Here is a 16,094-nt window from a genome sequence, read left to right as displayed (position 1 = left end):
TTGTGCTTCCATATAATAGAGCCTTTCCTAAGTACAGCGTGAACCTGGTAATTTCATTTTTAGCCTGAACTGTTGAACCCATGCTGTTTGTGGGCTTTCAAAAGCAGACAAAAGCACAGAGCTCACTGATCCCTCCTTCTAAAATAGTCAGTTATATGCACCACAAAGAATAAGGCAAAGTTAATTTTCTTTAATATTTACTGTTAAAAGAAAGAAAAGAAAAAAAATCTCAGTGTTATCTGGGATCAAATACAAGTAAGAATTCCCTATACAAGACAAGCTGGTAAAATTTTTAGTACCATGTATTGCTAAAGGAAGATTTCTAGAACAGAGAGTCCATCAGTTACAAACAATAGAGTAGCACCTCTGTTTATGCAATATAATAACTTTACTATGTTTTTTTTTTAAAAAAAAGTACTTCAGAAAGATGCTTTCTTTCATTTTGTGACTCTCTAGTTGGTGATACAATAACTTTCTTTCTCTGAAAGCAAGCTGCTCTTAATTCTGCTTATCTCTGAGAAGTGATAGTGCAAACACTTTTTGTCAAGAGCCCATAACAATTACAGACTCCTTTAAATAATTACTTTTCAGTAAAGTCAAGTGCTAGAAAATGCAGACTTCATTATTTCACTGACAATGGCTGAAACATAAAGGTCCTTTGGACTGTGGAAATACTACGTACAAATATCCCAGTCAACAAGGAATCTAAGCCTAGAGCCAGAGGCCTGGAAACTTGGGCTGAAACTGCTCTATAATCTATCAAGCTGCTGCTAAAAGGACATTAATACTAGCATTTAGAATTGCAATCATGGGTCTGACAATCCTGTGTTTGTACCAGCAGGTCAGTTGACTAATTACAAATTGGAAGTTCTCTGTGTACTGCACTATCTAGAAGAAAAAGGATGACAAGAGTACAATTAACCATTAAGGCATTTGGGTCTGGAAAGGAAAACAGAGGACAATCAAGTCCTTATTATTAGATGCCATCCTGCAAAATCACTCCCTTATGCAGTTACAACAGAAGGAGAATTCACCTTTCAAAGTGAATAACTGTGCCTATTGGGCAATCCTTTACAATTAGTTTACCAGCCAGCAAGAGCTCATTGATTGCGTTAAGGATAACAGTACTCCACAGAAACAATCCTCTTAGGCAGGCTACTTCTAAAATCCTAGCTGACTGCTAGTTGAATAGCCAGAGAGATAAAGAAATAAAAATATTAAAGGCCAAAGCTCTACTGATTTCACAACGCTTTTTAAAGCTAGATGAATGATTAGGGTGGTTCTAGCCTGCTAAACACCCATGCCTGAGGTGGAATCCTCCTCTGAGCACGTTTTACAGTGAATGTGAGACTGGTGCCTTGCTTTTCAGCTCTGAAAATATGCCTGCCTAAGCAGCCCTATAGAATTTCAAGTTAAAATGCAAGCCAGAGAGACTGCATGTCTTCAAGGGTTGATAACAAACTAGAATCAAAGCCTTTCTCTTTCAGATTACCAGCAAAAATCTAATCCAGGTCAGCGATAATCCTCTGGCATCTATTTAGCGATGATCCCAGCAGACAGACTTCTCCATCACAGAAGTCACTGGAACTGACATTGCTGAGGGAATCCACAAAGACTTAAGAAGGGTGGAGATTCTTCTTTTATAGTGGGAGCTGATTAGCTTTGCAAGCAGAACAGAAGAGCTAAACTAAAGCGCAAACAGTGTTTTATCTTTGACTTCATCAGAATTTATTTGCTGTTCCACAAAGTGGTAGAGGTGAGAATGACAACTTTTGGTTTAGCTACCTAGAGCCTCCCATCTTCTGTATCTGGGCCACATTTGTCATGTCATCACCAATCTATCTCGTCACTCACCCCTTTCTGAATCCCCAAACAAAACTCTCTAACTTCAAATTCTTGGTTTGCATCTATCACACAACCCTCTCCTTTTGGATTTTACTTCACTTCGCACAGGTCTCCTCCTCTCATTCTTAGCTTTCTCCAGTTTGCTTTCGCACTGCCAGGTCCTCCAAACCCTTCTCATTTTTTTCTGAGGAGTAAAAGTCCATTCTTCCCTTCTTCAAAAGCTTCCTGTGCATCCTGTACAAAAACTTCCCATACAGAGATGCAGGCATGGTCCAGGAAGCAGTCTGTGTTTAAAAGAATAAACCCTGCTTTTTACTTCACACATGGTTCCAGCATTATCTTTGTGACGGAAATGCTTTAGCACCAGCATGCTGGATATATTTTTCTTTTTTTTCCCCCCTTCCTTTTAAGGATGCTTATTGGATAAACAATTTCTCTCTTTTCTTGAATTCAGACTCTGAAATTCACATAAAATTCGCAACTGCATTTTGCATCTTGTTATGACTATTCTGTCACTTCCTAATCTGCCAAACACATAGAGCTATAGACTACACCAACAGAAGGCCAATTAGACTGGGATTCCCTTGACTGTTCAACAGCTGTGTGTCTTCCCTGTGTTAGAGTTAAGAATTCACATTTTATGGGCCTGACCTACCTTGTAAACATCTATCCTGGTGCCTTCCATGAGGCACTCGAAAGGGCAGGTAAATGTGGCGATGCGAAAAAGAGCTAAAGCAAGTTTAGATACGAAAGGTAATTGATAAAGAGGGTAATGTGTAAAGTCAAGCTTGAAGATATAGTGCAGCTCCATCCTCTTCTGGGCTATTAAAGTAAATTAATAACCTGGAGCTGTGTAGGGGCTTCCAGGAACAACACTCTAATAGCCAGCTGGCTGCAGTTTGCAGTTTATAGAAGGGGGAGATGTTTATTCTTCAGCAAATTGCCTGCTCAGGCACCACACTATATTCACTCCATATCTGACAGATCATAGTGCAGAAATGACAACTGAATCTTAGAATAACACCAGTGAGTATAAAATATGATGCTGGCCTGGAAGAAATTGAACCAATCATAATCTTTGATGCGACCTAGATATTTTCAAAATTTCATAGTACTGTTTTCCATGCTGGTAGTTTGGCAGCTGCTCAAAAGCAGCTATTTGGAGCCATTTTAAAGCCTAGAATGTGAGAGTCAATAAGAAACAAGTATTCAAACAATCTTCACAAAATATAAAGGGGAGTAAATGGTGTAGGAAGTGTCTCCCAGGCATAGAGCTATGAAGCCAGGCTTTGCTTTGCTAATTGCAAGCCATGTGTATGGCCATCCTGCAGTCCCCATAGGGAAAACACTTGTTGGTTTCCATTCAAGTCCACACTGAGACTTTGATCATCTGCAGGCATTTTCAATATTTCACAGCACTCTTCGACACAGTGCCTGGGGATGGTGGTACCAGTGTTCCCTGGCCATCCCACACAGGCGGAAGGCTTAGCATCCCCCATGCCTAGGGCTGCTTAGGCTCTCCCAACCTTTGCCAATTTATAACACCAAGGAGCTGCATTTCCTTTGCTGTTAACACTCTTCTGTGGGGCCTTGGGCAGCCTGATCTAGTGGGACATGTCCCTGCCCATTGCAGGGAGGGTGGAACTAGATGATCTTTAAGGTCCCTTCCAACCCAAACTATCCTATGATTCTATGAGTCTGTAAGTCTATGAGACTATGAGTATATGATTCTGTACATTTCCTGGGAAAAAGCAGTTAGTGCTTTGCTGACTGGGACATGGTTTAGTGGCAGATAGGAATGGTTGGACTCAATGATCTAAGAGGTCTTTTCCAACCCAGCGATTCTATGACTGCTTTTTATAAACATCACTATCACCTAAAAGGCCACAGCAATAGCTGACAGCCTTTAAAGATCACAAAGGAGCAAAGGGAGCATAAGGGGATATAATTCATTACATCGCCTTCCACCCTTGGTTTGTGCAGCGTCCCTACAGCCCGTTCCTGGGGATGGTGGGGCCGAGGGGCGTACCGCTCTCCGCTTGTCCCTGTGGGTCGCGCCCAGGTAAGCGCCAGCCCTGCCGTGCGGGGCGTGGGGCGCGGGGCGGTCCCGGGGCGGGGGCGCCCGAAGGGGCCGGCGCTGCTCCGCGCCCGCTGTCAGTCGGAGCCGCCGCCGCGCAGGGACGAGGGGAGCGCGCCGGCAGGACACCATGATCCTCACGCGTAAGCTCGGGCTCTGCCCGGTGGGAGAGGTGATGGCGTGCGGCTGTCGCCGGGAGGGGCTTCAGGGGGTCCCTCTTTTGTCGCCCCTTCGCGCGGTGCGCGGCGCGTCCTCAGCTTCGCCCCGCCGAGCCCCTCCGTGTTGGCCGGGGTGGAAAGAGCCCGTCGGGGCGGGAGCGGCCCCAGCGCTGCGGCAGCGCGGAGGGGCTCTTCGGGGAAGCGGCGATCGCTTGCGGCTCTGGGCGGGAAGCGTGGGCTGAAAGAGTTAACGCTCGCACGACCGAAGATGCGGAGACGCTGCGGGCGCGGAGCGGCGCGCAGGGTGCGAGATCCCTCCGTGGAGGGCAGCGTGGTCATCTCTTCCATCTCCTCTTTTCATCTTGGGGGTTTCTTTCCTTTTTTCCTTTTTTCTTTTTTCTTTTTTCTTTTTTTCTTCTTTTTCTTTTTTTTTCTTCTTTTTCTTTTTCTTTTCTTCTTTTCCTCTTTTTTCTTTTTTTTTTTTTTTTTTTTTTTATTTTTCCTTTTTTTTCCGGGAGTCCTTGCGAGACAGGAACCGTCGAGTTTCTTTTGAAGTTCTTCGTAATTAGCCCGATGGCCTCCAGGAGCCCAGCGGCTCCCCCCGTGCGGTGGTGGCCAGCCCTGATGTCACTCCCGGAGGCTTTGATCCCAGCGGAGGAGTAGCACCTCCTGCCACTCGGGATCACCCCCCAGCCCTCCGCCCTGTTCTCCGGGCAAACAGAAAACCGATGCTGTTTTCCAGTCGGGCAGTTTTCCCTCCCTATCAGCTTCCCGGTTTTTGCAAACAGCCACCGATGACTTAGTTCTACCATAACTGTGAAGTTGTTGAGCGATGTGTTGCCATTAGCCTAATGAGCTCTATTGCTAATCAAGGGCACTTGGAACAACCTTCTTTTTACCTCCTGTTCTCTTCGGGAAAAGTAGTGTCAAAGAAATAACTACATTTAAACAATGTATTTAAGTCAGAAGGTTCTGCCTGATGTGTCATAGTGCTTAACACATGTGAATTGAAAGATTAGGGAGTGTAATTTCATCTTAGTCATCAATTATAGATGCCTTTATTTTTTTACGGGAGTGTGATCTATTTGAATTGCCCTGCCCTGATCAAGAAATTCCCAGCAGCAAATCAGTAACAATGCTCTGAGTCAGATTCTGTGTTAAGTCTGTTTGTAGTGAATTTAAGGAAAACAGTAGACAGGGAGATTTTATATGAGCCTCCGTGTATGACTGATTAAGCATCCATCTGGCAACCAGACTGTTGCTGGCTGACAGCATATGGAGTGGTTACTAGTGTGGGTGTTAGGCACGTCTGTTGATCCCGCAGCTGTAGCCTGCTATCTTGTCTTCCAGGTATCCTTACTGATGTCCTGTAGGCCTCCTAATCTGCATCTCCAGTAGGAGCAACAACAAAAAGAAGGGCTGAGGTGGCCAGGAAGTGGGATCAAATGGCTGTAGCAAATGGGTTTGGATTACTACTTCAGTTTGCCTGTGGGATCCTGATTAGGGCTGAGATTCTTTGATTCTGGAATATAATATACTCAAAAGAAGATGTAGGTATTGTTTTGATAAGATTCCTTTAATCTACAAGTTCATGGAAATCAAAGCTTTTGGAGCTCTAGGACTTCCTGGTCTCTTTATTCTCTTTTAAAATAACATGGTTTGTTGATTGATTTTTTTTTTTTTTTTTATCAAAAGGAAGTGCAGATGCATTGTCTTAAACATCATGGAGCTATTGTTAAATTTCATTTCTAAGAGGCAGTTAAAAGGAAGAATATATTTTGTTACGTTCTTATTTGGGTTTTAAATCTTTGTTGTGTAGATTCAGTCCAGGATTTTTAATTCACGAGTCAGGGTCTTCCTAGCCAGTTCCGCAGCTGCCCTTGCTAGGCTGTAGTGAAAGACTGCTGCTAGTCATGGAAACTGTGTATTTTGCCTCTGGTGTGGACAGGAAAATGGAATTGCAATTGTCCTTACGTACTAATCTCAAATGTTTGTATTAGGATTCCTAGAAGAAGGAGATGAGAGGTGACGTGGTTTTACTTTTCTGTTCCTTCTGATTCATTACGTCTTAGGCAATGGTTGGTTTGAGGAATGTGAATTTATGAGTTCTGGTTCAGAACAGCTCAGTATGTTGTGTTTGGGGTTTTTGAGAGATTCAGACTTTTCTCCTAATTCCCCTCTGAAAGGTGGAGTTTTGCTGTTGGGTTCAACATAAACACAACTGCACCTTTGGCTGGGTAAAAGGAGATGGAGGAGGAGAACTCAGGAGCTTAACAGGACAGTCCTGTACTGTAAACGAGTGCTTTTCATGCTTAACTATCCCCCTAGCAATAGGAAGAAGGAAATGAGACTATGCAAAAGGACCCTGACACATTTCAGAAAATGCCTGACCCACCCTAGCATTCATACAGTATAGCCAGAAAACTCGGGGAAATAAAAATAACTTCAGATGTTTCCCTTTCCTTCCTGTGCGTATTATAGGAATACAACAACAATCAAACGATCTGCAGTTCACAGCAAACCTGCACGTTTGATCTCCACAAAGTAAAAAGATGATGCTCCTATATAATTAATATTTCTTCATTGAACATCATATTGTTCTGTTTAAAGTCTTATCCTCAATGTTTCAAATAATGAATTACAAAATGCTATATACTCTCTGGTGATGTAGTAAGGGTACATATCTAATAATCTTGGTAATTTCAGCAATTTCAAGTATATTTTTTGCTTGTACCTCTGCTGTCAGTAACCCTGACTGGTGTAGGGTATCAAGATTATCTCGCATGTTTTTTGATTTCCAAAATTTTTCAAAGTTTTTTCTTTTTACCTTTCTCTTAGGTTCCCCCCCGCCCCTTCCTCTGTTTTAAGGAAAAAAAAAGTCTGTCTTCCAGCAATGATGAGCAAGTCTCATGAAAATGGCACAGGAGTCAGCTGCAATTGCAGCTTTCTGGTTCTTTTCTCTGCTTTCTTTTGCAGTGCACTTTTCTTTGCAAAGTGTTGGCTTTGCAGTGCTGCCATAGCTCTGCTGTATCTAGATAATTCTGTTATCCCTAATGGTGAACTCAGAAAGTCTGACCATTCGATCAGGTACTGTGAAAAGCATTTCAAGTGTGCAGTGTCACAAAGAATACTGTAATATCTGGAAATATAAAATTCATAGTAATATTTACTTTGGAAAAAAACCATGTTTGCATCTTCAATTTTGATTTAGGGCAACAGGCATTGAGCTGGGACACTAACCAGCTTTATGTTGGGCTGTTTCACTGCCACTGGTATTTTGTATCTAGGGTTGTTATCATCTGTGGAGGTTGCAGTTTGGGGACTGGGTCATTAGTGAGGTAAGCACTCAATGGTTATGATGCAAAGGTAGTCCTTCCATATAATTCTTCTTATGTGTGCGGGTGAGTTTGAGGTTTTGGCTTAAAAGGCTAGAGGTAACTGTATAAATTCCAATTTCCTCTGTATGAACAGCTGAGACAGCTCAGATCCTCTGTACCATTATTACTTCTTAGATCTGAGCAGGTAACCCAGACTGTGGGAGTTTTTAAGTCATGTATCTGTCACACTAGACCCACTGGCTTTTGCCTCCTTCTGGAGCAATGAGCCTTTAATTTCAGCTTTGCATACAGTATGCAAGTTTACTAGCTTGCAGGCAGGGTGGGGTGGGAGATTATTAGTGCTGGCTTTGGGAGTATCAATGGTTAATGTTTGCTCTTCAGTATGTTCTCAAAGGTCATTCTAACCAAGTCTTTTCTGCAAGAAGAGAAGGTTAAAGCCATCTTCTATTTCCCAGTCTTTGGAGGAGTATTTGTTTCTCACTGTGGAATCTGTCAACATGACCTCCTTCAGAGGATTTGACTAACTGCTTTCTCTGCCCCAAATAATCCTCCTCCAAGACCACCCTGTGTTAATCAGGTCAGATAAATAACCCACGTGCCCAATTATTTCTTAAGGTTTTCTTAAGTCATTTGACATCTTGTTCCTCTTCATCCGTGAACCTTCTTAAAATCAAATGGGAGAAGATAATCTTTAATCTATAAAAGGAATCACTCTTTGGCAGGAAAGCTGACATATGGAGCTTTAGTTTCCTGTTTAGACAAATATAGTTTTTAACTTTATATTGTGTTCTTTTCTAAATTTCTTAATCTTCATGTGTATGCTCAAAATACAAAAAGCATTTAGGAATAAATTATAAATTATCATTTACAGTTTAAATTAGGAGTTGTGATGGTTCTTTTGTGTCCTAAAATACGCTTTCCCAAAGTCTTCAAGAAATTAGGAAGCAATGTAGCTGACTTTAAGCAGTTAGAAGCATTCTTAATAGTGTGAACATAAGCAGTAATTGTCATCTCTTACAGAGGGTATAAGGAAAGTGCTTGACGGATACATCGGGAGTATCTTTTATCCCTCTGTTCCTGTATAAAATCCTGCAATGGTGCTGCTTGGATGGTATTCTGAGCAGGATAGTTGCTCCAGGTTTGACAGAGGGGAGGAGTGCTTGCCAGCCAGGGCATGCTCTATGGGTGGTGGTTGTACACTCTTTGCCCTCCTGCCAGCAGGCACAGTCCTTCCTTGTGCTCTGTTGATAAGCTGGACTGTTCCCTGTGCTTGGGATGGAGTTTACAGCACAACTGGATTTAGAGAAAGTAGGAGTCTCATTTTAGGGTTTTTTTAATGGTAAAAATAATAAGAACTGTGACACTAATCACCTTTATTCCTGCAGAAGAGTATTGTTGGGTTTTATAGACCCATCAATCCATGTTGGGAAGAACTTAATTCCTACAAAATTCATAGACACTCCTGTTGATCCCAGCAAGCTTAGTCCCTCAACATTTTAAACATTTTCATCAAATGCTGTTTCTCTTGTTAAGTTTTGAGCTGAAAAACTTTTGAAGTGATTGCAGTATGCTGAAGACTATAAAAAGGAGATTCAAGTTAATTAGATTTTTGTTCACAAAAGCAGTATTGTGTTTCCTGTGCTAGCCAAGAGGATTGGTGAGCAATTAAAGCTGCTATATTATGTAACCTGGTTCAGTTAGGGAGGGAAATTGCATACACTCAACATACACCTATGCAGATGTTTTGAAAAACTGTTGTGTGTGTATAAATATTTTTTTTAATTTAACTTTTCACAAAGGGGATAAACAAACATAAAGCCCCATCAGTGGAAGTTAGCCATTTGTTCTTTCCAAAAGCTATACTGAAAAAAAAACCCTGTGTTCAAGCTTCCTGATTTTTTTTTCAGAGAAAATATCAATATATGATCTTAAACATCTGTTTCCCTACTTCTTCTTCATCTGTTCCCACACAAATTCCAAACATACTCTGCTTCTCCCAGTGTCCTGTGGTTTATACATAACATCAGCAGCACAATTACTGTTTTGCTGCAAGGCTCCATAACGTGAAAAAGCCATTCCCATACTTAACCAAAGCCAGCACAGCTGAGAAATATTTGGGTGACATTCCCCTCTACCACCTCTTTCTACAGTTCTTATGACTAGAAAGCAATATATATATATATATATATATATATATTTGTTGCCATGTATAGTTTCTTTCAAGAACTCATGGGGTTTTACTCAAAAAAGCTTTTGATAGGAAATAGTTTCTTTAAATTGTGTGCGCATCCGTATTGGCTTGAATTGACTGTTTAGGCATGCAGTGTTAAGGGGAGGTCAGCACACGTATTATTCGCTGTGGAAGGTGACCTGAAGCAGAGTGGAATACAGGAGCACAATAAAATAGGCAGCTGCTATTGCAAGATGTAGGTTGTGCTTTAAAGGTGAAAGGAGAAAAGGAACCCTCTCGGAAAGATGTTTAGCTTTTACTTCAAAGCTCATCATATGTTCAAAAGCCATCTCTGTTACTCTCTTGGACTCAGTGGTTCTTTAAAACATGAGTACTTCATGGGCTGTTTGTGTCAGACTAATAATTTAGGACAGTTGTATAAGATTAGATTGTTCTCTTAGAAGAAGAAGTGATTCCAACTGCATTAGAAATTTGGCAAGAGCTTTTAATGGGATCTTCAGAATTCCTTAGCTTTTAGTGGTTGAATATTTATTGACAAGCTTACCCAGTTCAATGTTCGTTTTAAGGGCACTATCCTTATAAAACGCTTCGTTAATTACATTTTTGTGTAGCCCTTGCTGTATGCTGTTTTCTTGAAAGGTATGGTGTGCTCACTCAGTTAATAATACTGCCTAAGGAATGGTTAACTATATAGGTTTGAGAAAAAACAGACTTAGGAAAAGGAATTTAATTATTTTCAAGCTACATTCACGTATCTTCAAAGCGAAGACCATTGGAGGCTATGGACACATAGCAGGCTAACTCTTAGGAAGTCATACTGTCTTGGCTTTGTAGGGCTGCAGGCATATGACGTTACACAGACCTGATTTATCATTTTCAGTGCCTGGGCTGCTCATTTGCAGACAGCTGCTGTAGTGTACTTTTTTTGCTGGTTTGTCTCAGATTTCACATCCCTATTCAAGTACCTATAGATGGAGTTGTTGAAATAGTGTGATCAAATCTAGTGTTGGAACCGCAATTCGCATGTCAAGGATGTAATTCAAGAACTCGGAAAAATGATTGCTCGTACTTAGGCAGTGGAATTCTTTCCAGAGAAGAATATTTCTCGTATATGTCACAGCTGGTCTTAAAAAAAAAAGATCCCCGCCCAACAATCTCAAACTTCTTAATAGCTCAGTTTTTTGGAGTTGAATGGAAATTTTGTGAAGCACCAGAGATTTCATAGGGGCATGTGTGAGAATAGGTAATTTCTGATACAGACAGGAAAAGAGGACAGGTTTCTGAGCATGCAAGCCTTTTTGCAGGCTTTAAACTGGAGCATCAGTCTTCGATAGGGAAGAATCTTGCTTGTTGCTCCATCTGTGCCTTAGGAAGCAGGTAGTTTGTGGAGTTTCATGAGCCGCAGCAAGGAGCAAGCGTGTTCATCTGTGGTATTTATAGTGAGAAATCAGATTCTCTGCATCACATGGTAGAGAATCTGTTTTGCAAGCTAATTCAGGAAGATGATTTTATATTCAATTTTTACTTTTTTTCTGAAAGGGTCAAATAGCAAATTTTGATGAGAATTACCTGATCAAAATTTAAGACCAAAAAGAATGACAAATAAGCCAGTTGTTAGGTATGGCATTGGCGTGGACCTTCAGCAATGAAACTCATTTTTGCTGAAATTTTATTTTAGCAGTGTTGATTTGACTGGTCTTGCTACAGATTTTTACAATCTTAACAGAGCCAAAAGGTGAAATCAGTAGAACTGATGTGTGGAGGTGTTAATATGGCTATAAATGTGTCTGAGTTGAGGCAAGAGGAAACCATCTGCTTGGAAAACCATTCATATGATGTTTAGCACTTAGGTGAAAATGGAGTCAGGGCATGACTGTACAAAGATACATCTGCTTTGAACTTTGTCCTGAAGACCCTGAAAAAGCTGGTGCTTCAGTTGCGTGTTACGTCATGGAAGCAAAAAGGATCTAAGAGTGGAAGCAAATGATCTTGCTCTGCTCCTAGCTAGACTGCTATGATTATTTTGTTTTCTGAAGGGACCTTATTGCAGCATCAAGCTCTGGGTTTATTTTCTATAGGAAGGAATGTATCGACCAACAAGACGTCTTTGAGAGCTCTCCGTTCTGCAACTGCAGTATCAAACAAAGCGTGAATTGAGATATTTTTGCTGTGAAGTTTTAAACTTGCAGGGCCAGGAACCAAGATTAACCAAAGTTAAACAAAAAGGAAGCTAGACGTTTCCATTTTCACTTACCAGTTTGCAGAAGAATTGAGTCCTTTTAACCCCCCAGGAAGTGGGTAAATAAGGAGTAATGGTTCCCAACCATACACAAAAGGAACCCCTACCCTTGATTTGAGCATCGAGGCCTGCTTTGTGAAATGGACTAACAAATAAAGCTGTTTCCAATAAAAATTTCCTGTTTCCCCTTAAACACATTTGCCTGCTGTTTGGTTACGCGACACCAAGAATAAAGACTTCATTGTACTCCTTTTGGGGGGGGTTATTTTGCAGTTTTTTGTTTTGTTTTGTTTTACTTTCTAAGAGAATTTCTTGTGTATCAGGACATATAGAAATAGTAGCGTGGTTTCTTTCTTGCCAGCATTTCTGTCATACAAGAACTTCCTGCTGCTGGGGGAGGGTGCAGGGGACACGTGAAAAGCTGCACATACATTTCTTGCCTGGAACGTATACTGAATTGTAGTTTATTGTAAAGGTTTTAACTGGTACAGCAGTTTGATTCAGAAAGGAAGTGGAACTGCAGGGATGGAGCAGGGAGGAGAGGATGAGGTCAGTCCCTTGCCTGCAGCAAGTAGTGTCAGCTCAGCTTCCAGGTCTTCATTGAAAAGATGCTCAAGGTGAGAGATTGCTTTGCATATCGTGGCAGATTAATTAGGGCTGGAATAGGGCTTTCCTAAAGCAGTGTAGAGTTCCTCTGCAAGCTCCCTCTCCTCCCTGTGACTCTCAGCTGACCCCAGCCAAGCAGAAGCAGTGCTTGGCAGTGAGTTTGTAGGTCAGGTAATGATCTGTAACCTGGGTCACCGGGGAGACTGAGCAAAGGCTTCCGAGTGCCCCATCCCTTGTAAAACTTTTCAGAAGTAGTGGAAAAATCTGATTTTTTGTTCTAGTCTTCTCTGTTTTGTCCCTCATTATCCCAGTTGCCATTGATCCAGATGACAAGGATATTGTGCATATTGCCATGTCCACGGGGATATGAAACCGTGGCTGATGGCAAACCAAGAGGCCCAAGGCTGATGCGGCTGAGCTGGAAGAAAAGCTATTATTTGGAAAGTGTGGGAATGAGATTTTGCCCCTAGCGTAGTTTAAATTATTTGGCCAGAACCTCAGGTTTAACTAAAGTATTTTTTTCCTCAAAGGCATATTTCATAGAACTTGTGGTAATGAACTTTTTAACTATACAAGCTCTCAGCTGTTTAAGTTTGTATCTCTTATGTGAGGAAGCTTGTTCTGTGTTCTTGACTTTCTGTACAGCCTATTCAGCACACCCTGCGCTGGATTCTCACTCAGGCTATATTTTGATCTGCCTGAATTTCACATATATACACAGGTTTGTTCATACTCTGGCTCCTCAGTAACCATCAGGGTTGAGATGGGGAAACTGGGTTGGAAATGATCTTTCCATTCTGGTCACAACATATTGGTACAGTGTAGGAGCAATCCTTGGTTTGGCCAACTGGAGTTGAACAAAAGAAGCTGGTTTTTGAGGCCCTGCCTCTGCTCTGTCACCCATATCCCTGCCACATCCCTTTCTGACACACTTTATGTGGACAGAGGTGAAACGGAGAGAGCCCTAGTCACTCTTCAAGACAGGACTCCAATTTCTCACCTTTCCAAAGACTTGCAACAAGAGCCAGAGGGTAGAGCTCTGGCTTTCCCAAAATATTTGACATGAAAATGGGACAAATATTGCTTTTAAATCTTTGGTGCTGTCCTCTACCCAGCCCTAGGCATTTGCCTAGCCTAATCGGTAAGCAGGTGCACTGGTGTTTTATTGTTCTCTGCAGTTCTTGTGGCCAGCCAGGAATAACTCAGCTATGTCATTGCCTAGATAGGCTTCTTGGGGGATTCGCAAAGGTGTTTTGAAAGCAAATATGCTCTGAAAATCCCAAAGGCACCTGACACCTGGCTGCCCATAAAATATGACTTTCACATAACTTATGTATGTATTTGCAGAAGAGATACACAAAGCTTCTATAGAGAACCTTAATTTAAAAAAGTCTGATAAATGCATATTCATAACTTCTAGCTCTGGAAATTTTATGCAGGTCATACACTTGGGGTGCTCGGTAAAGGACCTGAGAACAAATATTTAAACACATTTAAGAGCCGCTGTAGTAGCAAGGAATCTGATACTTCTTTCAATTAAACTAGAAGCATCTACCTGCATTTTTAGGTAAATACACATGATCATGGATCTTTTTTTTTCAGTTTTAAACCAAGTAAAATTCTCATTCAGTTGAGATGCTTCTGCAGGATGTGAGCTGTAAGAGAGTTAACTTCATTTTAAGTACTCTTAGAAATTAATTTCAGATTTTTTTTTAGTTTAGTATTTTCATGGCTTCTGAGATAGTAGTCTGTTGTTTGTTTATGCTTTAGCAGTGCAAGTTTTAGATATATTTTAGGTTCTTTTTTTTCCCCCATATTTATTAACTTTCACATGTATTCCCTCGGGATACTGCAATTAAAATACTACTTTAAGCAAAAATTTACAATCACTTGCAATTGGAATTGAGGAATGTTTTTTCGTAATGAGTAGCTAAGTCAATATATCTGTACGTGCTTGTTCTCATGTGGTCCTATAACCCAAAGGTGAAGAAAAACACAAGTTACACAAATGCCTGCTTGTCCTGACTTCAGCAAGAGTGGATTTTTAGCTGTTTATGTATCTGGAATGTTGTGCTTTGGCTCACCTTAACCCTTGGGTTTGGGTATGTATCTTAGCAGAGTAGTCTGGCAGAGCATAAATATTTTAACCCTGCTGTAGCTTTTTGGAAGATTAGAGGAGGATTGCTGTCATTTTAGTGATGCTAAAAGGTGCCTGCGATTTCATCCAATTCTAACTTTGTGCCTCTATCTCTCTGGGAATATTTCATGATGTTCCAAAATCTTGAGATATTTTGCGTATGTTATGCTTGGCTCTTTGCTGCTTTATGTGCAGTAACTTGCATTCTGAGCAATTCTGAGCAAAATCCTTTATGAATGGTTTCTGCAGCAGGTAGCAACAGTATCCCCTCCAAGTAGGTGGCAAAATTGTCTACTGAGTTGTACATAATGAAGCTTTTCTTTTCTGGGCCATCAAGAAGAATTAATATTATCAAAGCCGGATGAACTTCTAAGAGTTTCTGATTGCTCACTGTCTGTTTAATCAGTTCTAAGCAGGGAGCTAAATTTCCAGTAGTACTTTCTTGAAGTTTTAGAACAAAATTAATGCAGTCCATTTCCTGAACACTTGGAGAATACCCTAAGTAGCTTCTACATATTCCTAGTTTGAGCTAATAACATTTTCTTTACTTCTGCTTGTATTAGGTAGCAAGTAAATTTATGTGTAATTTATTCATAGACTAATATAGCCCATGTGCAGAATCTTTCCTTTCTTTTGGTGTGAGGTATATATATATGAATAATATAATTTTGTGGCATGCCGGTTTGGGCAGTGTGAGGGAAAGTTAGCTGAATTTCCTGTAATATACCACATAACTCATAAATGCCTTGAAGACCTCCAGTGAAACTGGGTTCTTGTTGGGTATTGAATACACGCTTGAGTGACCTGCAGTACAGTGTGTCAGTTGTTCTTGGGCTTTGGTCTGTCAGTACCATCTACAAAATGTTAAAGCACAAAGTATGACAAGCTCTTCTAGGAATTTCTGGTAAAGTAGTTGTGCCAAGAGGACCACAAGATTTGTTGAACAAATACTGTTCAAATTGATTGGGGTGCTGTTTTCTCTAGTGTTAACAAAACCTGTATAGAATAATCCATAACTCCTGCACTCTTCATCTGTTTCTCTGACTATGACAATGATGAGTTGTTGATAAATCATGGATGGATGCTAGTGACTTTCCAGAATCTAAGGTGTGTTTGATCATGAGAAGAAAAGCAAACTGGGATAAGCAAAGCTGCATCTCAGTACAAAGTTGCTGAATATCTTCATGCTTATTTTGTCACGGGAATAGTAGAATTGGCGGAGAGGAAGTTTTTGCTTTGCACATCACTAATCAGAGGTTGTCTTGTTTCTGTCATCTTACAGAAATCGAGGCCAAGGAAGCTTGTGACTGGCTGCGGGCGGCTGGGTTCCCGCAGTATGCACAGCTGTATGAAGGTAGGTGCCTGAGCTTACAGGTTGATCATCCTCTGGCAATTTTCAGACAATAAGATGTAATACTTACCAATAAATAACGTTCCAGCAGCACAATTGAAGTGACAGCACATAAGGCATTTTTTAGGGGCTGGGCCGCTTTCTGCTACCCA

The 16,094-nt window shown here is 41.1% G+C and overlaps 1 protein-coding gene across 3 annotated transcripts in view; it reads left to right on the top strand.

Annotated features, from left to right (window-relative positions):
- The window catches only part of DLC1 (DLC1 Rho GTPase activating protein), a 221,963-nt gene that overhangs the window by 179,955 nt on the left and 25,914 nt on the right, over nucleotides 1-16,094 (top strand). For 2 of the 3 annotated variants that reach the window (XM_054065280.1, XM_054065281.1), the window contains one exon: nucleotides 15,874-15,945. In XM_054065280.1, the coding sequence (XP_053921255.1) occupies nucleotides 15,874-15,945 (72 nt within the window). Of the gene's footprint in view, nucleotides 1-3,980; nucleotides 4,066-15,873; nucleotides 15,946-16,094 lie in introns of those variants that run through there. The other variant, XM_054065282.1, reaches the window with a different exon arrangement.

The sequence above is a fragment of the Cuculus canorus genome, chromosome 4, assembly GCF_017976375.1.
Source record: "Cuculus canorus isolate bCucCan1 chromosome 4, bCucCan1.pri, whole genome shotgun sequence".
Lineage (NCBI taxonomy): Eukaryota > Metazoa > Chordata > Aves > Cuculiformes > Cuculidae > Cuculus > Cuculus canorus.
The sequence above is the reverse complement of the archived record's forward strand: the minus strand, read 5'-3'. Positions and strand labels throughout refer to the sequence as shown.